Source organism: Electrophorus electricus, chromosome 9, assembly GCF_013358815.1.
Source record: "Electrophorus electricus isolate fEleEle1 chromosome 9, fEleEle1.pri, whole genome shotgun sequence".
Classification (NCBI taxonomy): domain Eukaryota; kingdom Metazoa; phylum Chordata; class Actinopteri; order Gymnotiformes; family Gymnotidae; genus Electrophorus; species Electrophorus electricus.
The window spans coordinates 21,141,337-21,165,373 of record NC_049543.1 but is presented as its reverse complement, the minus strand read 5'-3'; the positions used below and the strand labels follow the sequence as shown (position 1 = coordinate 21,165,373).

General features: G+C 41.6%; 1 protein-coding gene across 1 annotated transcript in view; it reads right to left on the bottom strand.

The window, feature by feature from the left end:
- rbpms (RNA binding protein, mRNA processing factor) overlaps positions 1-21,914 on the bottom strand; it is a 30,234-nt gene extending 8,320 nt beyond the window's left edge. The window contains exons 1-7 of the mRNA XM_027023639.2: positions 21,513-21,914; positions 14,607-14,684; positions 13,998-14,036; positions 11,700-11,762; positions 8,225-8,375; positions 5,125-5,252; positions 3,564-3,627 (exon numbers count right to left, since the gene is read on the bottom strand). Of these exons, the coding sequence (XP_026879440.2) occupies positions 3,571-3,627; positions 5,125-5,252; positions 8,225-8,375; positions 11,700-11,762; positions 13,998-14,036; positions 14,607-14,684; positions 21,513-21,569 (573 nt within the window). The 5' untranslated portion in view covers positions 21,570-21,914 and the 3' untranslated portion in view covers positions 3,564-3,570. The remainder of the gene's footprint in view (positions 1-3,563; positions 3,628-5,124; positions 5,253-8,224; positions 8,376-11,699; positions 11,763-13,997; positions 14,037-14,606; positions 14,685-21,512) is intronic.
- Positions 21,915-24,037: the final 2,123 nt, after the last annotated feature.

Genomic DNA, 24,037 nt, shown 5'->3' with positions numbered 1-24,037 from the left:
CAAAGTCAGAATGTTATGGATGGCATTCCTCCGCTGGCACTGTAATGGCACTCTCAACCCCGTCTCTCAAAGATAAACAAAGCGGAGCGTCTTGCTGTTCTGTGTGCCAGCTCAATCATTAAGTTCGAAAAGGGCAAGCTCTGAAGTGGTGAAGCTTGTTGAAGACAAGCGGAGAAAACCACAAGAGCAGATGACCGTTTACAGCCTGAACTCAGATATATAAGCACAATCAGGACTTTCTATTTACGACAGTAACCGTCAGGAGAAGAATGGCATAGGAAGGAAGCGGAAAATCAGGCTGTGGCGTTTGCACTGGCTTGTCACATGACTTGCGCCGGTTGATAGAATGGTTCGAATGACTCTGGACGCAAAAGGTCAAATGGAGTTCCTAGTGCACTACATTTGATTTGGTAAAGTGCAGCTTGTGTTTGATCTATGAATGCTGCAATGTAAAAAATATAACCTAAATATGATGCATAATATATAATATAATATATAATAAAGCATTTTGAACTGCCACTTGGTATGAAAAGTGATATACAAACAAACTTGCCTTGTCTTGCTTGTGGTGTGTGTGTGCGCGCGTGTGTTTATGTGTGTGTGTGCGTGTGTGTGTGTGTGTGTGAGAGAGAGAGAGAGAGAGAGACAAAGAGAGAGGGAATCAGAGAGAGAGAACGAAAGAGAGAGAAAGAGAAAATGCAGGTGAACGTGTGAATCAAGGAATGAGACAGACAGATAAATACGTGTTTAGCATTCATCATTGAAGAAATCAGCATTTATACCAACCAAACAAATAATTGCAAGGAAACTTGTGTGTGACAATTTGAAAAATTAGCCACAGAAATTAGCCTACTTATCTGACAATGGAAGCCACATCACCAACCCCCTTCTGCCTCAAAAAGCACTGTTGTAATACAAGATTACATGCGTGCGTGTGTGTGTGTGTGTGTGTGTGTGTGTAGGCAGGGGACACACACATCCAAACACAGTCACACACAAACACACGCACGCACGCACGCGCGCACACGCACGCACACACACGCACGCATACACTCACACACACACACACACACACACACACACACACACACACACACACACACACACACACACACGCTTCCCGCATCCCCAAAGAATCTAAAAAGTCAACAAGTTCCTGCCTGCCTCCCTACACTGGCCCAGGGGATAATGGTTTGGTAGTGTGAATGTGTGTGTGTTTAAAGGTGTGTTTGAGACAAAGAGGGGGATGTGAGAGTAAGCAACACAATGCCAGATTTCCTTAAGCCAGGTTTCAGTAAACATGTGACTCTGATATCTTACCACAGAGGTCTCACATCTGGAAAATCTTAGATTTCACTAGGCGGTGTATTTAATTGAGGATATTACAGGGTTTTTTTAGTGTTTTCACACTATTCTCAATACTATGTCCTCTTTCATCATATCAATAGACTATGTGAACAAAACTGTCGACACTTTTGCATTGCTTTGATACAGGCATTCAATCACCACTTCTTCTAAAACTCACGAAGGCCTCGCTCAGTCACTGTTCACCACCAGCAAAAGTCTACAACTACAGCAAATCTTACAGATATTTTAGATAGTCTGTTCAAAACATTTTACTTTCAGATAAAAACTAAGTATTGATCACTGTAAATATACACTTGAAATAGTTAACAAAGACTATTTTGATTTTAGTAGAAATTTTATTCAGTTTATTCAGTTCTTTTGTTTTTGTTTATAGCCTCATTACCAGCGATACAAAAGTGGTCGTGCTTTCATTGAAATGTGCGTGTATATACGGAAAATGTAGTTGTTGCTGAAGAGATTTTTCTACTATTACTGCAGTACATGTACATGCAGTACATGCAGTATACAAAAGGGGCCATCTTTGGATTGGCCTTTGCATTCTTTAGCCTTGGCAAGGAAAATGGATTGTCGACAGAGTCAGAGACAGAAGACATTTCCTTTTCTGCATGGAGATGGAAGGTTTATGACCAACAGCCACATGACCAGATGTCACTGCTAGATGCAATGGCTGCTGGGTGTTTGGACATAACAGTGGAACACATCCAGGGCAGAATAAGGCACTCAAAGAGATTTTTTCCTCAGTATATGGCAAGATATAACATTCAGTGTGAATTGGGTGATGTGCAAGGTATTGAAAATATTTATTTGGTATTACTGTATTTGTTATTGATTGTATATAGTTTTCTTTTCTGAACTAAAATATATTGCACTGTCAGAACATATGGCAAAATACAGTAAACTCCCTGAAGAATACTGTGGCTTTTGTGATTTGTTTATATGTCTTTTTTTTATATATATATATATTGTACAGTAAATGTTGTTTTTCTGGGTTTCCAATACAGTAATTTACAGTAACACTCATAATATCTATTGTGAGAGGTAAGTCAACAGAGCAAAAGTTTCTTTAGCTGGATTGAAATATTTGTGTATGCAAAAATAGAGGAAAACAGACTATATGTATTTTGCAAAGTTACAAGTTTGAAGTTCATGGTATATCAAGGGACAAAGTAGTCTTGTGAGAGAAAGCATATGTTATAGTTATGTAATATTTATGGCAGCATGAGTCACTTTTGGATATGAAGTGAATTTTGCAACAAAGATCAACCGACATGCTGAGGGGCGAGTTTCAAGAGCGTTTGAGGAGTTTGGAAGCGGCAGACATGGCACGGAGGCTAAAAATGCTGTGGCTTTTTTGAGCATGGTTTCTTTTCTGCTTTAATTCTGCTCACGATGTTCACATTGCCTTTGCTCACATTATGTTTGTCAGAATGCTCACACTGTCGTCATCTACTTCTTGTCTCTCTCTCTGTCGCTCTCCCTCTCTCTCTGACCCAACCATGTCTCTCCTTCCATCTCTTTTTCTCTACTTTCCTCTCTGTCTCTCTGTGTCATCCTTCCCTCGTTTTGTCCATTTTATTAAGTGTTAGCTGGATGTTAATCCACAGTGTTAGCAGCAGCAGAGAGGAGGGCACCTTAACTCTGCTCCTCTCTGCTCCGCTCTGCTCCTCTGTGCTCCTCTCTGCTCCTCTCTCATCCGCTCTGCTCCTCTCTGCTCTGCTCTGCTCCTCTCTGCTCCTCTGTGCTCCTCTGTGCTCCTCTCTCATCTGCTCTGCTTCTCTCTGCTCTGTTCTGCTCCTCTGTGCTCCTCTCTGCTCCACTCTCATCCGCTCTGCTCCTATCTGCTCCGCTCTGCTCCTCTCTGCTCCACTCTCATCCGCTCTGCTCCTCTCTGCTCCGCTCTGCTCCTCTGCTCCTCTCTCATCCGCTCTGCTCCTCTTCTCTCTGCTCCACTCTCATCCGCTCTGCCCCTCTCTGCTCCGCTCTCATCCGCTCTGCTCCTCTCTGCTCCACTCTCATCCGCTCTGCTCCTCTCTCATCCGCTCTGCTCCTCTGTGCTCCTCTCTGCTCCACTCTGCTCCTCTCTGCTGCTCTCTGTACTTTTACTTTTGCTAATTGTGTTTATTTATATGGTTTACTAAGCTTGGTAAATATGTGAAGGTCTGGTGTGTATTCTTGTGTGTGTATTTCTTACTCACATGTATTTCAGCAGAACTGTCTGGACTTCCATCCCTGAGCATCTGCTGGAGGAAGCCAACGGATCTGAGGAGGAATAACACACCGTACGAAGTGTTCACTAGACATGTTACAGCACTCACAGTTAATACAGCAATTAAATACATGTAACAACAGTTTATCACAGTCTTATTTAGCACAGGTTCACGGCAGACTTGCCCGTAACACGCTGAGCAGCAGAGATCACAATACTGTATCTGGGCAAATCCCAGCAGCAAACAACACACCACCAGACTGGTATTTCATAAAGGCAAAATACTGTATTTCCTAAAGGCAAGCAAGAAAGACAAAATCATGACTAGGGTTCACTCATGTCCTGTAAGAATGTTCTGGAAGAAAGTACAGGCTTTCTTAGGCAAAAAACCTTTTGTTCGTAGTAGGAGGTAAACTAAGTGCAACAGGCGAGGATGAATTATTAGACTGTAAACCAGATATTTCAGACAGCACAGTAGCGAGTCAAAGTTCATTCTCTGAGCTGTGATTATATCAGAAGTAGAATATAACCTTCATGCTCCAGTTCATCAGAAACTAAAACCTGTACTTTCCACTTTTCATCCCTCTTAGGCCAACCTCTCACCCTGGCATCTTTATTTCTTCACCCATTTTATGATCTCGCAATTTCTCTCAGTTCCCTCTCTTTGCTGTCTCTCCTCCTTCATGCCCCCCCCACTTCACAGCCCCTCTCTCTCTCTCTCTCTCCCTCCCTCCCTCCCTCTCTCTCTCTCTCTCAGAGCACAGATCAATATGTACTCTGGACTGAGTCGGTTTATAGGATCGGTGAGCTAACTGGGTCATGACTTTGTGAGGTTTTAACAGCAAGAAAGGTTTGCACTCCAAGCCCCGCACACCACTGAGTGGTCCAAGACTTTGTGTCATAGCACTTGGTGTGAGGAACGTGGCATCACAGATGCAGGAATAAGAGTTTTGCATTTTTTCCCCCACCCACTCCGATGTGATGGAGGGGCAGACTCAGCATTAAAGCTGACTGTTGTAACGCCGTATTCAAAACCGATCCAGGCGTGGTGAAGCAGAGGACACAGCCATGTGTGCAGGACTGCGACTGAGACCACCTTGCTCAGTGACCGCACACCGTGGAGTAGCCATTAAAGGTACTTTATGAGTACAACATGTTAGGATGGCTTGTAGGAGCATGAACAGGCGCAGTTAACGTGTGTGAAGGTGGATTAAGCTGGAGGTTAAGACGTAAGTGCACCATCGATATGGTAGCGGGAGCAGGGGACAGGTGTAAGACGCCGTGTTACCTGCGTCAAAGTGGAGTCAGATATTTGTGGTAAAGTAGAGCAGAGTTGAGGCTGCATAGCAAGCGCACTTTCCAGTGTGGGCTGTCTGTGCATGTGCAGTGGGACATTGACGTGTGAAGGCTGGCGTGAGACTAGCAAGCTCGTCTAGGCTGGACAGGAGGCATCGCAGGCGTACGCTATCCGCAGATACATTCCAGGGTTTAAGGGAACTCTATGTGTGTTTGTGTGCGTATGTGTGTGTGTGTGTGTGTGTGTGTGTTACCTGAGCGTGCAGAGAAGAGGGGTAAGTGAAAGCAGGTGCGAGGGCGGGTGATAGCTCCGTGGGGTACAGTGGATACGACGCCCACACATCAGGACTGCTGGGGTACAGACCGGGCAGGGTCAGCTCATCTGGGAACCACACACCACAGCAGAACACAGCAGTGAGACAGACAATATACACACCCAGTATGGCACAACACACCACTGAGACAGATAACACACACTCCATACAGAATGCCTCTAAATACTCATTCCCACAGGCTGCAGAGAGTATCATAAATAAAAATAACAATGGTACCAATAAAATACAAATAGTAACACTAAGAAGTAATACAGGGAAAATTTTACTAATGATGATAAATAAATAGAAAATAAATAAAGAAAATGTCCATTCAGGATGTACTTTTTTTTGTTTTGTTTTAAACACCCAAATAAATGCAGACACTAACATATTCATTCTCTCTCTCTCTCTCTCTCTCTCTCTCTCTCTCTATCTCTCACACACACACACACACACACACACACACACACACGCACACACACACACATACAGATGGAGCAGATCGTTAAGAGCATTTCCATTTCCTTTTATGGAAGACTGGTTGTAAAAGGCAGGAAGCAGAATGAATGGGCATCTCCAGCATCTCCAGGATGTATTTTTAGCTTCTCTGACCATTGCCCTGCCTTAATTGCCTTTTGCCTGCCTCCACAGACGCCACTGTGAATTTCGGATGAGGACACCTGACACCCAAGAGGCTCCATCATTTTACACTGTCACTCCGCAACAGAAGAAAAGTTAAATGTTTTTCAAACCTCACCCTAACAAGGAGTGGAACAAAATCTAGCCATGACATCGATAAATCAGGTGTTAGCTCGTTTTTAGCAAATAGTTAGAAGGTGGCGGATCTCGTGCCTGTTCATTGTAAGTCATGCCAGCGTTTTTGCGAGTCAGTTCCTTTAATGTGATACATCGGCACTGGGCTCCTCTGTGGTGATACGGGTTTAAATTGCCATATGCGATAATCCAAGGCAAATTTGACATTTTCTGGGATATGTAAGAGTTAGAAACTAGTATTGAATCCTAGAACAGATTAAAAATGTCTCCAGGGAAGCCGAAGTACAGAGATAGAACATGGATTGTGGATAGTGTAGTTTAGTATGAGGTAGAATTACAAGCTTGATGAGAAACAATATGGCATTTGCTGGCATAAAAAATGTGCAAACGTATTTGTTATTGTAAGGCGTACCGTGTAGCTGCAGATGCATCAGTTACACAGATGCATATACAAACATGCAGCAAATATTACATCAATAAAATTGATTTTAAAAATTTGTAAACAAGCCACAATTATTTTGACAAGTTGAAGCAATACACATAAGAAAAGAATCTTCCACTAATAACCCCCATTTCCCTCTCAGAATGATCAGTCATTACGTCATGTTCCTCCGTAATGATTTCCTTACATATTTTCACAGAGGATCGAGGGCTGTTTTTCTGAAGATAACACTTGAATTCAGGCACTTAAAGTTATGCATAAGACCAAGTCCGAAGATACCAAACCAGCCGTCTGTGCTCAGAGTCTAGTGAAGCATAAATTCTCAACCTACTACAAAGTGCAGACCCTCATACTCTTCAAGGCCCAGCACTGTGCCATACCAATTTAAGAGTGAGCTAAAAGTAAAGATTCAATTTTCACAATACTTGCATAACACTGCATAACACAAGTATCTCTGGAGGCCACTGGTAGCAATAAAATATTACATAATCACTCAAATAGACATATCGACTTTTGTCTTCTAGTAAAAAAAAATTTATTTTTAAAACTTTGAAAGTTTTTTTGGTAAAAAAGCAGGACACAAAACCTTTAAAGCCTGTTAGCACTGTGACATCCTGAGCTCAAGACAGGCAAAACAATGAAACCAAAGAGGAAATGTAAATAAACTTACTTTACTACAAACAAAAAGACTAGAGGGGGTACAGCAACCAGAAGACTGAAAAACTTCTATCAGTGTAGTCAGCATTAAACTCAAATGATCTCACAGAGAAACTGAGACAGAAGGGGAGGTTTATAGTCAGATGTATAGTGCTGTGAAATCTTCGAGGAATTACCATGTTACGTGAATCATGCCAAAAGATCTCAGAGGAAAGGAAATCCGTCATTTCGGTCTGTCCGTGACTCAAAAAGATCATGACATCAAAAGGAAAATACAGGCTTACACTGAATCTTTAGATATTGTATAATTACAAGGCATAAAAAGGAGTTTTGATGAAACAAAACTAGAGTAAATAAATTTTAAAGGAATCTATAAAATTGTGCCTTAAAGTTACTGTTTTCTCTTACTTCCTGTCAATCCCACTGTCTGAGCATGCAGATCAAGTAAGCAATTGATATTATATTCATTTAAATTTTGCACATTTCATAAAAATCACATAAATAAATAAGTATTTGCCTGCGCTAATCAGTTATTGTAAATGTGAATTTATTTGGTGTACTAAAAGAACTGAGTCTAGAAAATGAAAGCTATATAACAAAAGGATGCTATCTCCTCAGAGAATCAGGCTTCACATCTATAAAACCAGCAGACCGGTAACCCTAATAGGCCGATTACAGATCTAACACAGTGCACTATGTGGGGGTCCTACAGTCTACACCCACATAGGGGGATCTTATCAGTAATTATATACTGGTGTGTGTGTATGTGTGTGTGTGTGTGTGTGTGTGTGTGTGTGTGTGTGTGTATGTGTGTGTGTGTGTGTGTGTGTGTGTGTGTGTGTATGTGTGTGTGTGTGTGTGTATGTGTGAGTGTGAGTGTGTGTGTGTGTGTATATGTGTGTGTGTGTGTGTGTGTGTATGTGTGTGTGTGAGTGTGTGTGTGTGTGTGTGTGTGTGTGTGTGTGTGTGTGTGTGTGTGTGTGAGTGTGTGTGTGTGTGTGTGTGTGTGTGTATGTGTGTGTGTGTGTATATGTGTGTGTGTGTGTGTGTGTATGTGTGAGTGTGAGTGTGTGTGTGTGTATATGTGTGTGTGTGTGTGTGTGTGTGTGTATGTGTGTGTGTGTGTGAGTGTGTGTGTGTGTGTGTGTGTGTGTGGTTGTTACTCACAGGGGTCTCTGCTTATGAAGGGGGGTCCAGGGCTCTGTTGAGTGGGAGGGGGATTGGGCGTCCCAACCAGCTTGTTCTTGGCCATCTTTGTGTTGGCCTTGGCGAACTCCAGGCGTAAAGTCTGTGGGATTTCTGGGTCAAAGCGAACTCCCTACACAAGGCCAAAACAGAGACACTCCACTCAGTGAATTACACACGGATCACCCTTGACAGAACACTTTAAAGCACAAGGTTTACTGAGCTGTATCACTTTTAGAGATTATGAAATAACAGATAAAAGCACAGCATAGTATAGTGCTCAGTTGCATTGGAACTAAATAGATTCGATACCAGATGTTACTTGGTTAAGAATCTTGGAATGTCATGTGCTTAAATTATTGCACTACAAGACATAGAAGCCCCAGTTACAGACAGACTTAAAACATTGTTGGTGGCTTCTGCAACACTGAGGAAAAACCTTGGCTTGGTCTACTGTCACAGAGGTTACTAGCACAGTCAAAATCAATATTAGAAACCTCCGCCATGTGCAGACACATTTAAAACGAACCACCTCATGCTTTCCTCTGTGTCTGAATTCTAAAAATAAAAAAAAATGAAACTGTATACAGCATATACAAAAGCCACTTCACACAGAACAAATACACAGCTAATGAAGGAAGAAATCTGCCTCAGGCACTTCCCCTATAAAATCAATCCAATATGAGAGAATCTCTCCCTCTCTCTCTCTCTCTCTCTCTCTCTCTCTCTCTCTCTCTCAGACAAGCACACCCTTTCTCTCTATCACCCTTTTCCCTCCTGCATTCTCTATTATCCAGCCCATACAGAACAGAATATGAACAGAATGAACAAGATCAATGAAAAACAGCATCTTGCATTCTCTCTGTTGCCTGGGTGCCACAGGGGTGGGTTCTAGGCCCAACGTATAGTACAGCGGTGAAAATGGAGCACTGTCCTGGTTCTCATGGATGAAGGGGGATTAAATGGGATTGTCTGGGCTCTAGCACTTTCATACTGCAGCGATTGAAGATCTGTGGGTGCAGCACCCTCAGTGTAATGAGATTCAACACTGCTTTGATTTAGCTCTGCACTCTATTGGATTCAGACTTGTCCTGAAGTTTTGAAGACATTTTATGTTCAATCCTCTATGATGTCAAAGGTTTAACATTTTTTACATAACAAGATGTTAAAAAAAAAAAGACACAGAGAGAGAGAGAGAGCGAGAGAGAGAGAGAGAGAGAGAGAGAGAGAGAGAGAGAGACAGACAGACAGACAGACAGACAGAGATCTTTGTCAAAGAAAAAAAAAAAGTCATTTAATTTTAAACAATGATTGTCCAAAGTCTGTTATTACTCCAGATTTCTACAAAGATATTTTGAGCTGTGGATAGAACAACAAACAGACATGGAGCACAGCAGTTCTAAAGCTAGCTTGCATTACTGTGGCTAATAAAAATAAATGTGCCAATTGCAAGAAAAATGGGTATGATGGGTATTTGTTTTCTCTGTAAACTCTGAGGCTTATACAAAGACTTGAAATTCATGATCTGTAAGTAATAAGGAGATTAAACAAATTCACCTACTAAACTTAAATGTTTACTAGTAAAACTATTGCAAAGGACTGCCTCTACAACTGAAACACATGCGAAGATGATTCTGTCCTGTAAAAATATCATTATTCGTTCAAGAACCAATTCTAATAAACATTTTAGTTTCATTAGTGCATCAACATTTGATGCAAATCACTTTTCAGAGAGAACATTCTGCTATGACAATGGTGAATTTGTTCAGTAAGGTCTGGTCTTGTGTTTTCCTTGTGGGTATTTTTGCATCTTAAAGTCATGTTGTTTATGTTATGAAATCAGTACAATTACTGTTTGGAACTGTGTATTCTGATGAGTTCTTAAGGTTAAAATGTTTGTTTCAATAATTGGTGTAATTAAGAGGTTTGACTGTTTGACAGTGTATTACATTTTAATATTTGTACTATATTCATATAATTTTGTAAATTGTAAAAATATTGTGACAAAAAGATATTATTCCAGCACACACATATTCAAAATAGAAGCTATTTTGCTATTTTTTAACTCTAAATATATTAGAGGTAAATTTACTAAAATGTACAAAACAAAACAATTCATTTACAGATAAAACAAATTTCCAGTCTTCAGTTTGCATTTTATACTGTCTAAATGTAAACTGGCTGAAAATATTCTTCATATTGCATAAAAATATGAACATTATTCATGTAAACGTACTGAAAAAAACAAGATCCTCTAAGAGACAAGAAGTTTCTCATTCCTCAAAAAAATGGCGGCAGTCCATGATTAATATTTATCGGAATAGTTTCTTTATTTGAGCCAACCAATGTAATGTTATGAAACAAGTCTTCATAGTAACTGAATCACAGAACTGAAAGCAAAATGAATTACACCATTTGGGGGAAGAAATCCATTTGAAAAATACAGCCAGTCCACCTTAACGATCTTTAACTTGCTGTTTGTCATATAAAAGTTTCTGTCTATTTGTGAGCCAAACTGCTTTTGGCGACGTGCTCGGTCTTACGTGACTTCACCTACTGCAGAGCTTCAAGGCATTAAGAAAGCAAGGTCAAACTCCTGCTCCAGAAAGTGAGATTAAAGCTAAATCCTAGATCGATGTGTGCAGTAGAAAGAGAGGGAGAGAGAGGCAGAGTGGAATAAGGTGATAGGATGAAAGAGAGAGAGAGAGGGAGAGAGAGAGAGAGAGAGAGAGAGAGAGAGAGAGAGATGGAGTGAGAGAGAGAGAGAGAGAGAGAGAGAGAGAGAGAGAGCGAGAGAGAGAGAGAGAGAGATGGAGTGAGAGAGAGAGAGAGAGAGAGAGAGAGAGAGAGAGAGAGAGGGAGAGGGAGGCAGAGTGGAATAAGGTGATAGGATGAAAGAGAGGGAGAGAGGGAGAGAGAGGGAGAGAGAGAGAGAGAGAGAGAGAGAGAGAGAGAGAGAGAGAGAGAGGGGGAGAGGGAGGCAGAGTGGAATAAGGTGATAGGATGAAAGAGAGGGAGAGAGAGAGAGAGAGAGAGAGAGAGAGAGAGAGAGAGAGAGAGAGAGATGGAGTGAGAGGATTGACTATGTTAATCTTGTTAATGTTTTAGTGGCAGTACTGCACTTGAATATTGTATTTCAAAAAATTATTTATCCAATTTGTAAGACAAGAACTATTAGCAGTGTCCTTCGGCAACTTCCTTCAACGTGGTGTTTAACGTAACATGATAACACATTAATCATGAAGTTCCCCTTGAATGAAACACATAAGACAAAGTTATCCACCCATTTAGAATATTATGGTACAGGCAGATCAAGGAACAAAAACAAACCGCGTGTGTTGTGTGTGTTGTGTTGTGTGTGTGGGTGGATGTTTGTATGTGTGTGTTACCAGCGTGTGCATGGATGTCAGCTGAAGTAGAACAGCATTACCTTTCAGACCCAAAAGGTTACACTTACATTCAGGGCATTCTTTGCTGCGTCAGCTTCTGATCTGCTGTCAAAGCTCACAAAGCCCACCGGCTGGAGCAGAACAGGAAGACAGATGCACAGAAACAGAACGCAGAGTTAGACAGAGTTGAAGTCCTTCACACTCCATTGACTTTTGTATATTCTGCCTTCACATCATATGAAACTAACACAGAAGCACATTCAGGGGACACGAGGCATTCTGAGTTTCTTAACCAGCAGTGAGAATGTTTAAGTAGCAAAGAGCGGAAGGATGATGGCTTCGTTACTGTGACGTTTTTCCAAATTCTTCATCTTGGTATGTTCAAATCCTGGTTGTGTGAAACCCTGATATCCTTACACTGCTCTCTTATAGACAGATATGACCCAATAAGGGAGATGGGGTTTTATAGCAATACTTATATACATTCTATTTCTCTCTCCACACACACACACGCGCACACACACACACACGCACGCACACACACACACACACGCACACGCACACACACACACACGCACACACACGCACGTGCACACGCGCGCACACACACGCACGTGCACACGCGCGCACACACACGCACACACAAACACACACACACACACACGCACACACACACAAACACATACACAAACACACACACACACACGCACACACACACACGCGCACACACACACACAAACACATACACACACACCTTTCTTTCTCTCGTTCCCTCTCTGTCACACACACACACAAATGTACTTTCTCTACTCGTGCTCTCACATGAACACATATAGCATTCCCTCCCTCTCTCACACTCACACTCTCACACACACACACACACACACACAATCTAGTGGTAGAACATGGGGCAGTTATAAATAGCATCTCCGAGTCCTACTGCTATATATGGACATGGCTCTGCCTCTCTCAGGAGGCCTGGAATCAATTCATGTACATTATTGTTGTCATCTCCTCTGCTCGGTGCCATAACAATGCTGCCAGTATGAGATGAAACACAACTGGTGCAGGCTTAGCAAACAGCCATCCATAAATGCAGCCCATCCTTCCACAGCACTTCATAACTCCTCCCTCCGGACTCCTCACGGAAACCTCTGACATTCCAAGCCCCCCCCCCCCCCCCACACACACACACACACATACACACCGACAGGAAGTTAAAGTTGTCCCTACTTCCGGGTGTTCTGGGGTTGATAAGGGGCATGTCTGGAGCAAAAATAGATACTGTCACTTAATAAAGCTGAACTGTGAGAGAAGCACTCAGCACAAATGTAAAAATAGCTGGGTTTTTGTTTTTTTTAAATGCAGTTGCAAAATGTGAGGTGACAGCATTCTACATGATGCAGACCTTTTCTGGAAGTATCAGCTCCCTGTTTTCTTAGACAGAAAACGTTTTTCTTAGTGATGATGAATTAACAAACACATTTTCTCAAAAGAATGTACTTCTGGAAATAGGTTTACTGTCTTAGCCTCTTTAAAGAAATGTACCGATCCAATGGCACAGCAGTTTAGTTAGCAGTCAAAACACAACACCGGACAAACTGACGGGACAAGCATTTCACTAAATTTCACTCAGAGGTGACGTGCGAAATATCCTCATATCCCTCCAGCCACGGGTCAGAGCCAACCGAGAAGGTGTTTGTGTGGAGAACATTCAGTGGAGGAACTCTTGCTTGTCACCAAGCAAGAGGTCTGTGTCCTGTGTTCTTCGTTCAGTTCTGTGTTGTGCGAACAAAAGCCAACTTTGAGACAGAGTTTGACCAGTACTCAGTTAAAGCAGTGTGTCTAATCACCTGGTCCCTCATACAAAACACACACACACACACACACACACACACACGCTTATCTCTTAGGCTCTCACACAACAAGCAAATAAATGAGTAAATAACTAAACACAATCTCTCTTTACCTGTTCGTCTTACGCAACACACACTCAAACACACACACACACACACACACACACACACACACCCATCCCATTTTTTCCATATACAATATTAATTCTCACATATGAAGTGTGCTGCTGCCCAAAAGTGCATCTCTACACAGTCTACTGCACCAGTTCCTTCAGACACAAATAAAGAAACCTTTACATCTCCATTACAGTAGCAAATGATCCACTTTATTAACTTCTCATTCAAAACATAATGAGATAATATTACTAGTAGAGGTACCATATTAAAAGTGCAGAGATGCTGCCCTGACAGCCATCATAAGCCACTCTTGGGTAGGACACAAGGTGACCACTGTTTTAGCAAACAAAAAGCCCTTTAATATGAGAGTCACCTTACTTCACAATGCCTCACCTGTTTTGACGTAAGTTTGATCAATGAGCCTTCATAGCCCTAAGACAAGGAACAAAAAACTGCTTATTTACTTTATTATTAAGACATCTTACACTTATATATTAGCAATAACATTTAAAACATTCAAAAATGTGTAACCTTTGTGAGTGTTCATAAAGCCACAGTAAACATAAAACACAAATTTACAAACAGCCTGTAATCTACCAAACCATAAAGTCCTGCCAATTTCTAAGTAGCTAATGATTTACAGTGCAGTGCATAATCTTCACTTATATCCAAATGTTATCCAGAAAGCATGCACACACACACTCACGCACACACACACGCACACACGTGTATATATATATATATATATATATATATATATATATATATATATATATATATATATATATATATATATATATATATAAAACAAAATACATATTACATGTTAGAATTACAAAGAATCAGCAAATGCTGCCAGTTGTTCTCAGGATCTGATGAGAATATCAACTGTATCTTTTAAAAGAGTGTGATAAAGTCCACAGGGTCACACACAGAGCAACCTAATGCGGTATAAATGGCATGGAGAATCGGCAATGCACTGCGAACTGCACGCTGACTTACTTTAAATGGCCTGAAGAGCAGATAGAGCTCACGCGGTTTGATGTCCAAGGGCAAACCACTGACAAACAGAGTCCGGACCTGTACGGGAAACATTTAAAAATGCAAATCAGAAATCTCTCTTTTTACGAGAAGTCAGTGGGGAGACAAAGTACTATGTACTATTGAGGTGGACATCAGAACATTTGTACTAAAAAAGTTTATTTTTTTAAATAAGTAAAAATGTAAAAAGACACATTCCATTTTAAACCTTCTGCTGTACAATTGTGGCTTATCTTCTAATGTACACTCACTAAGCACCTTATTTCAATCACCCACCATGCACATACACTCACTGGCTACTCTGTCCGCAACACCTATTTTACGTTATCGCTGTTAAACTACAGACTGTAGTTTGCCATACACAAGCGGTTAGCAACCCTGTACCCGGTTGATCACTGATCGTTTTCTGACCAGAGGACCACTGCTGATGGATATTTGGCTGGTGGACACTTCCCAGCACAACATGACTGACATTATAGTGGCCTGCTTTTGGCTGGTGAGTTGTGTGAGTTTATCGGGCACAGCAGGGTTGCTAGGGTTTGTACATGCGTCACTGTCACCGCTGGGGTGAAAGTTGTCTGGCACCTAAAAATATCCAGCAATCCTGTGGGCAGAAATGTAGTATAGATAAAGAGTTTGAACATACCTAACACTGCGCAGTGAAACAGACGGACTCTAGACTACTTCATGAGTGTAAACTTGGCAGAAAGTCTCATAAAACAAAAATAGTTTGAAGAGGTGATCATTCATGCTCTGAACTGTCTCCAGCATTAAAATGCGAAGAATGATTTTTTTAAAGATATAATTCATACAAATGATACACACTACACGCTACAAGTCCATGGTCATGTGACACCTATGGGGGGGGCCAGTCACCACAAAAATTTCAACAAGACAAACAAAGGTAACCTAGCAACAGTACACTCCAACAGGCCTATGACCAGCATTCTGGAAGCTGTTGCTTGTCAGTTCACCTCTATTGTCTTATCTGAGTTCAGGCCAGGGGACTCTATCGGTCACAGTGGGGGAGATTTTAGTACTTGACTGGCTGTGAAATCACATCTCTGAGCCCTACAGAGGTGTCAGTTCCAGCAGCTTAGAAAAAGGACTTGGCTCCAAGACAACCTTTTATTATGAGGTCCAGGAGAATGAAGACATGTAAAACTGGTGATAGGGGAAGGCTGTAATGATTCATGAGGGGACAGAATTGCGTACTGCATAAAGTAATGTATATAGTATGGTCTATGTGGCGGATGAAAAAAAAAAAAAACTAGCAAAATTAGCTAAATGTACATATAAAATAATTGCATGGGAACTGGCTAGGCACTCGCTAAAGGGTTAATATTCAGTTCACTGAATGTGAAGGAGTTCTTATGCTGAAGAGATCAATACGAGCTCACCATGAATGGACTTAAAACGTTACCTGACAGTTGCTGACTGTATTAATGGCTGCAATTCTTCAAGCTTTGTGGATAACAAATTTCAGTGTATCGCATGTTTAATGCAACGAGTCTCTGGCAGAGACTTCCAACTTTTTTCCAAGTTTTTACTGCATTGGGGAAACAACAAGGCTCTAACTTAAACTCACAGTTTAAGCTCATTTGGGGGTTGATTCTGTTCCATCCTGAACACCAACCCTGAACACCATCCTGAACACCACCCTGAACACCATCCTGCACACCAGTCCTGAATACCAATCCTGAACATCATCCTGAACACCATCCTGAACACCAATCACAAACATCGTCCTGAACACCATCCTGAACACCAATCATGAACATCATCCTGAACACCATCCTGAACACCAATCACAAACATCGTCCTGAACACCATCCTGAACACCAATCATGAACATCATCCTGAACACCATCCTGAGCATAAATACTGAACACCATCCTGAACACCAATCATGAACATCACCCTGAACACCTTCCTGAACACAAATCCTTCTGCCCCACTAATTCAGTTGTCATATTTTAGGAAATGCCAAGCCACGGCTCCCACTCTGTAATGAGCATGTTATTCAGGTTTTTTTTTGGGGGGGGGTTGTTTTTTTGTGTGTGAGGGTGTGTGTGTGTGTGCGTGTGTGTGTGAGAGAGAGAGAGAGAGAGACATCAAAGCATTACTTCAAAATTTCAGGCCCTCAAAATATTAAATGCACATAATTCTGTGACATCCTTACACATACTCTATGTTGAATAAAATCATTGATGGTGTGGTAGAAACATGGTAGCCTGGACCCACAGCATTATTTGTTGCTTTGTTTGTGTAATTCTCTCAAAGTTGGCGGTTATATTTCCCCTCTCTCCCTCTCTTTCTCTCCCTCTCTCTCTCTCTTTGCTTCTGTCTATCTCTCTCTCCCTTAAGTTTCTTTTGTTACTGATTTCTTAAATGACAGCATCTGAAAAAGTAACGAGTGCTGGACCTGGAGGTGCCCTAACACACCCTGCAGTTTACTACTCGGTCAAGCACACTACAAAACACACTCACCTGACTAACACATTCACCTGATAATTACACTCACCTGACTAACACACTCACCTAACACACTCGCTTGACTAACGCACTCACTTGACTAACGCACTCACCTGACTAACGCACTCGCTTGACTAACACACTCGCCTGATTAACGCTCACTTGACTAACACACTGGCCTGATTAACACACTGGCCTGATTAACGCTCACCTGACTAACACACTGGCCTGATTAACACACTCACCTGATTAGCGTACTCACTTGACTAACAGACTGGCCTGACTAAAACACTCACCTGACTAACACACTCATCTGATAATTACACTCACCTGACTAACACACTCACCTGACTAACACACTCGCCTGATTAACACACTCACCTGATAATTACACTCACCTGACTAACACACTCACCTGACTAACACACTCACCTGATAATTACACTCCTGAATTCTCCCTGCCCACTCCCTCTAGCTCCCTATGACTCATGACTAATGGGGACGTTTTGTTGTTGTGGCCATTTATGCTTAAACTCATAGTATAAACCAGGAGTAAAGACAAAGAGGAATAAAGAGGAAAGGAGAGGATTTAAAGTACATGCATTCTTAATGGTGGGAAAGTAAGTAAGATCGCAAAACAAAAGCAAAGAGCTGCATCTTAAGCTAAATTTGTACTTACTGTTCCCAGGTCTCATATATATATATATATATATATATAAAAACATTGTCATATATATGTGTGTGTGTGTGTGTGTGTGTGTGTAATGCTCATCGTATGAAAATACTGTATTCTGTATGTGCCAATCTTGCTGTTGGTTACCTAGTTATGTAAATTCATTATATGTTCAGTCAGTTTGTTCATTGATCTTTTTAGGTAACACTTTATGTTAGATAAGGACAGTTAATGTGTAACTGATCCGTTCAGTACAGTGTCATATACTGAGTAACAGCATCACAACACAATGACAAAAAAGAGTATCAGTGCACACAGAGTAAGTAAAAGAGGTTGTGCAAACATTGTTATCCAGTACTTTATATTGTAATGACATAGATATATTTTAACAGTGGTGATATAATGTAAGGTATTGTCCTTTTCATTTATGAAGATATTTTTCCCTTTATTTGGATTTAGTCACATTGTTGTTGTAACAACCTAACTTAAAACTACAAAGGAAAATCAAAATAAGAGCAGAAGAAAAACTGACAATGGCAATCACAGTATGAGCACAATAAATATGATCAATCACCTTCCTCACAGCAGAGCATTCATCAACCTATGTGCAAACAAGGAAAAGAGAACGAATAAACTCATCAAAACTGAGAGAGAGAGAGAGAGAGAGAGATAGAGAGAGAGAGAGAGAGCGTGTGTCAGTTGCCTTGGAGTGGTGTTGCCTAACATTTAACCTGCTTGACAATGGATACTCCACTCCAGCACGACAACATACCAAGTCTGACTGGGTAACATGGATTCTGCTGATATTTAAATTCTTGATTATCAGACATTGATTATCAGATATTGATTATCAGATATTGTGGAACACACCTACACTTAGGACAGCATATCCTTTGCACAGTAATAGCTAGACTACTTCTTCACATAATGTCTGGACATAAATGATTCATAAGGAGGTATACTTAGTTTTTGGTTTAAATGACTGGGGTGTTCTATCTAATCGCAAAGGACTCTGACTCTTCAACAATCACTTTCCTAAAAATGACCGTTCAAATTTTCAAATGATATCATAGAGCTTTAATTTTTCCATCAAATATATTTTTATTTGTATCATCACTCATTTCTACAAGGGAAAAAAAAACCAGAAAGGAGGACAGAGAGAGAGAGAGAGAGAGAGAGAGAGAGAGAGAGAGAGAGAGAGAAAATAAAATCAAGACACACTAAGACAACTCCAAAAGAATAAACTCAGATATCTTAAACTGTATTAAAGAAGGAGGAGAATCAAACTTAGTGCAGGTTTTTAAATGAACTCTTGAACTGCAGTATATCGTTGCCGGTCTCTGTGGCACTTCTGTGAATTCAGAACATTAAAATCAGTTTGTTTCGCACTCGCTGCCTCTATTCAAGTCTCTCTCTCTCTCTCTCGCTAGCAACGCTTCTCCAACAGCCGTTTTTGACGTTAAGCCTTGTTGTCTTTTCAAATACCTCTTGTCTTTGGGATGACAAATGGCCAAGATAAGATGACAATTCCCCCAGCGGTTTTAAAAATAAACCTGGAACATCTGAGGGGTGGGGAGGCAAAGTGCAATTTAGGAGAGACAAATTATGAATGCGGCAATGCATCTGGCCCCTTGCTGACATGTATAGTGACACAGCAGGACACACACACACACACACACACACACACACACACACACACACACACACACACACACAGGATGAAAAGTTTTGGCTACAATTATACAGCTGGACCTTTTTTGCCCCTCCCCCACAAAATCATGTCTAGTTACACAGAGGAGGTCAAAACCATGGAGCGCAGGAAAACACACACACACACACACACACACACACACACACAGTGGGAAATACATAAACAATCTCTATCCCTTGTGGACATGCTCAGCTTTGTTCTGCACTGTGCAAGAGCCACAACACATCTTCTCTCAAGTGAGAAAATCTTGTAAATGTTACTGTGGTCGCATGAGTTCATCGTCCAAGAAAATATTTGTTTCATACACACACAGCCACACAGTTGAGTCCAAATATTAGGAGAGAGAACCATGTCTTGTTGTGTGACATTTGTGGAAGATTCCCACTGATGTCACCGAGTGCTGAAAATACCAGCATTCAAAATATCCCACAAACCACCAGTGTTTGCTGGACCCCCAGAGTCATACTCAGCTTGAAAATATTGTTTGAAGGTATTGATTGCATGGCAGAAGTGGAACACATCTGTGGTACTCTGTTTAGACCTGATCGACAGAGATCTCGGCACTATGATTTGCCGCTGTGTATGAAAAGTTCTATACAAATACATGTGCCTTGCTGTGTCCTTGCTGTTATGGCCTAAAGATGAGGCATGGCTGTTTTGATTCATCATCCTGTGTTCCTGGAAACAAAGTAGGCCTAATCACTGACTGGAAACCCTCAACACCCTATGAGTTAGCATAACAAATTATTAAACTCATAGTAAACTCATACTCAAATTAAACTTAAGAAACTCCTCTCAAGCCAAAGCACTATAGCCACACGAGATATGACTATGAGGAACAGGATTTTTTAAGACTATTTTATGGTTCTGGCTCCTGCTATGTCTAAGTATTGCAGCCTATGACAGCTGGATTGGAATCAGCCTCAATTTGTCTTACAGTAGGATGGCGTGTGATTGGCTGTAGCACAGAGTACTGATTCTGAGTCACACTTGCGTAGTTAGGAGAGAATGAGATGCATGCACTGAAGCAACTCTTATGTTTTTGAAAGGCCTTAACACTAGTGTCACCAGGATTATAAGACTTTCCGTTGATTGGAATTCAGGGTTGCTCTCAACTAAACTGTACATTGGAGAGACAGTGTGCAGATCACACACACATACAAGAATCATAACAAGGGCTAATACAGCAAAGGTCAAAATGAAGGGCCAAGTCATTTTACAAGAACAGAGACCAAAAAAAAAACTGGCCCAGCATAACTACGTCAACATCTGAAATCATCAACCACAGATGCCATATAAACTGATACCACCTCCAGAAGAAAGGAAGTGCAAAACTTGATTTTGACAGCCACTTGATTCCACTGACACGCACGGTATCTCTTGGCCTAAATGTTGGTTACAACGCGGAGCACCAGCCAAAGCCAATTACTGGGAAACGACCACTCAGCGCTTGATTGGGAAATTGGTTGCTTGCAAAACCTTCAAATATGGATACTCCGCAAACGCCCAGTCAATCTCCTTCCAACTTTTCTGAAGTAATGACAACATGAACAACACGGATACCAAAACAAGCACTCAGATCATTCGGATAATTGATCAAATCTATAATGGTAATAACTAACATCTTGTAAATGTGACCTCGAGTCATTCTAGATATAAAACAATAACAACAACAACAACAACTTCGCCACCGGATAGTTGTTACACTACCTAGTTAAATTAAGTTTGCATATCGAGCTGAAATTGAACCTTCGGGAACTGGTCGTTTTTACGATAAGATGAAGAGACCCATTACTGGATGTACTAACAGCTATTGTTTATGGCCAGGTGATTACATCTTTACAATAATCCGCTCCAAGCGGACAGGAAACTTTAGTAAACATAACAGTTAACTCCATTTCGCGTAATTGTATCTCTAGCTCAGAAAGTGCATGTGCGCCATAAATATTTTTATTGACGCCTATATCTCAGCTGCGGAGTTAAGAGCAGCCTGACATGAACGGCTCACCTCTTCCTCCTGGCTGTATTCACTAGTCTCGTTGTCCTTTTCAATTTTGTTGTTCATCTTGACAGAAGGGCCTTTTTAAAATCCTTCCCACCGTCCGTTTTGTCGTGCCCGACTAATCAGAAATAAAGTAACGTTATCCTTTTCTCCGAACGCAGTCAAGTTCATGAGCCGTTAACAGGCCACTTCAGCGTGACAGGCGAGCAGCACGTAGTGTTCGGTTCATTTGGAGTCGTTCATGAATTTTAAAAGCGTCTCCGGTGTGCCGAGACACTGAAACTCATTTACAGACACGCAGAGCGTTGCTTCCTCCTCGCGATGCAGCGCCGTGCCAGAACGCGGTGCGAGCGCGTCTCGTTCTAGTCTTTGCAGAAAGTTTCCTCTCGCGCATCAGCGATGGGATGGGCGAGGAGGATGAGGAGGAGGAGGAGGAGGAGGAGGAGGGGGAGAAGGAGGAGGGGGAGGGGAGGGGGAGAAGGAGGAGGGGGAGGGGAGGGGAGGGGGAGGGGGGGGGGCTCCTCCGCTGTTGTTCTTATGACCGTATACTGTTTTATCTGTTATGTTTACCAGCCTTAAGACAGTGATAGAGCTCTTGCCCGCAAGATGAACTCTGCGTGTTGGGGCGATACTTTTGCGTGTTAGGGTGTTCGCCGAGTTTTTTAGAGCCACTAGAATGGCCCACCCTTCCCTGGCTTGGCAAGCATGCCTTTTAGGGGGGAGTTTAATCATGCGAATGAGAAATGTCGCATAAAAAAACGTCTCGGTCCCACAGGTTGCGACATTTTATGCCTTTTGTTACTGTTCAACGGGTAGGCTGTAGCTTTCTATAACTTTTGTTGTCACAGGATTAAGCATTAACTACTTTCTTCTCTTTCTTTGCTAGAAGCCCTCTTCAAGAGCTGTGTCCTACACAAGGTGAATAACATTAGAATATTCGGTGTTTTTTTATCATTTAAAACCATTCAAATTAAACTGGGTATGTAAAAGATTACAGCGTTCCAAAACTGTTTACTGTCTTGCTGTGCAGTCCAGTGTTCATTTAGGATCAAAAGAATTTCTTGGGACTCTTAAAAGCCCCAAAGAGAATTGGGTTAGTCGGATGGTTTACTTTGTGGTGCAACATATTTAAATACAGCAGCAGGTCTTCTTTCTCGTGTCCGTTTCTTTCATAAACACACACAGAGAGAGAGAGAGAGAGAGAGAGAGAGAGAGACAGACAGACAGACAGACAGACTCGCTCTCATTCTCTCTCATCATTCACATAAGCGGAGGGTAGCTAACAAAGGAAGGAACAGATGAGGGGACCGTCTGAGTGGACAGCATGAGATTACACTCGTATCTGTGGTGCTGGTGGTAAACAGACACAGACAGGGGCTCTTCTGTCTGCGCAGTCTCCCTCAAACACGCTCAAGTGCGCACACCACCACGGGTGGCCTCTCTTCGGTGCTGAGAGCGGACATGGATCTACAGCAGCTGCTTCTGACACTGGCAGGATGCAGTTTCTCCTCTGTGCTTTTCTCGCTGATCCAGAGTCAGCGGCTCCCGCTAGAGGGCTGGAAGGGCACAGCACAGGTGCCGGCTTGGGAACTGTGGGCTTGGTCCGTAGGCCATTAGCACCAGTCTATTTGTGCTGCTTTTCATGAAGGTTAAGTGGAAGTCAGAAAAAGAGAGAGAGAGAGAGAGAGAGAGAGAGAGAGAGAGAGAGAGAGAGAGAGAGAGAGAATCTGAAACAGAAAGAGGATGAGAAAGCTATATAAACAAAAAGAATGATGAACACATCTTGAAAACCACAATTTAACACTCACTGTTACAGTGGGGTTTTTTTTTGCATGGAACTCATGCATGACTTATTAAAGTATCCATAGAAATTATGCCAGTTAAATGCAAGAGAAAAATACCTTAATCCATGTCAGACCTCTAAATGTTCATCAGGATATAACCCAACTTTACATACTTCTATCTTGTATTATCTGTGAGCCATTCAGAATTTGTTGTTTTTATATTTTACCTCGCATCTATAGAATAAAGTGACTTCAAATGTTCCTTTGCTTTTAACCATGACCTGTGCCACATGAAGGAATCCAGTTGGTCGTTTTGTCTGTATGTTGTACCACCCCAAAGCCTAACTTGTCTTCACAAAGCAGCACGGTTAAGCTTTAACAGGTCAGTGAGTCAGAGGGTTAGGCAATGAACGTAGGCAGACAAGAACTTCCTTTGTGTGTGTGTGTGTGTATAGAAAGAGGGGCAGGAGGGGGTGTGGGTAGAGGGTTTAAAATACAATGAAAACAGTTTGTAATGTATTTTTTATAGTATCCACATATTTAGGAAATGCATTTCAATTATCCACTTTTTATTGATCCTTTGTGGGTCACATAGGCATAAATTATATATCTGCCTGCCAGATTGTGTGAGGTTCATATTCACCATAGTAATTTATCTGTGTGGTATATATCTCACAAAGCATGAGAGATATGCTATATAAATCAATCAGTAAGGCAGAAATGCAAAGACAAGATTCTGAACTGATT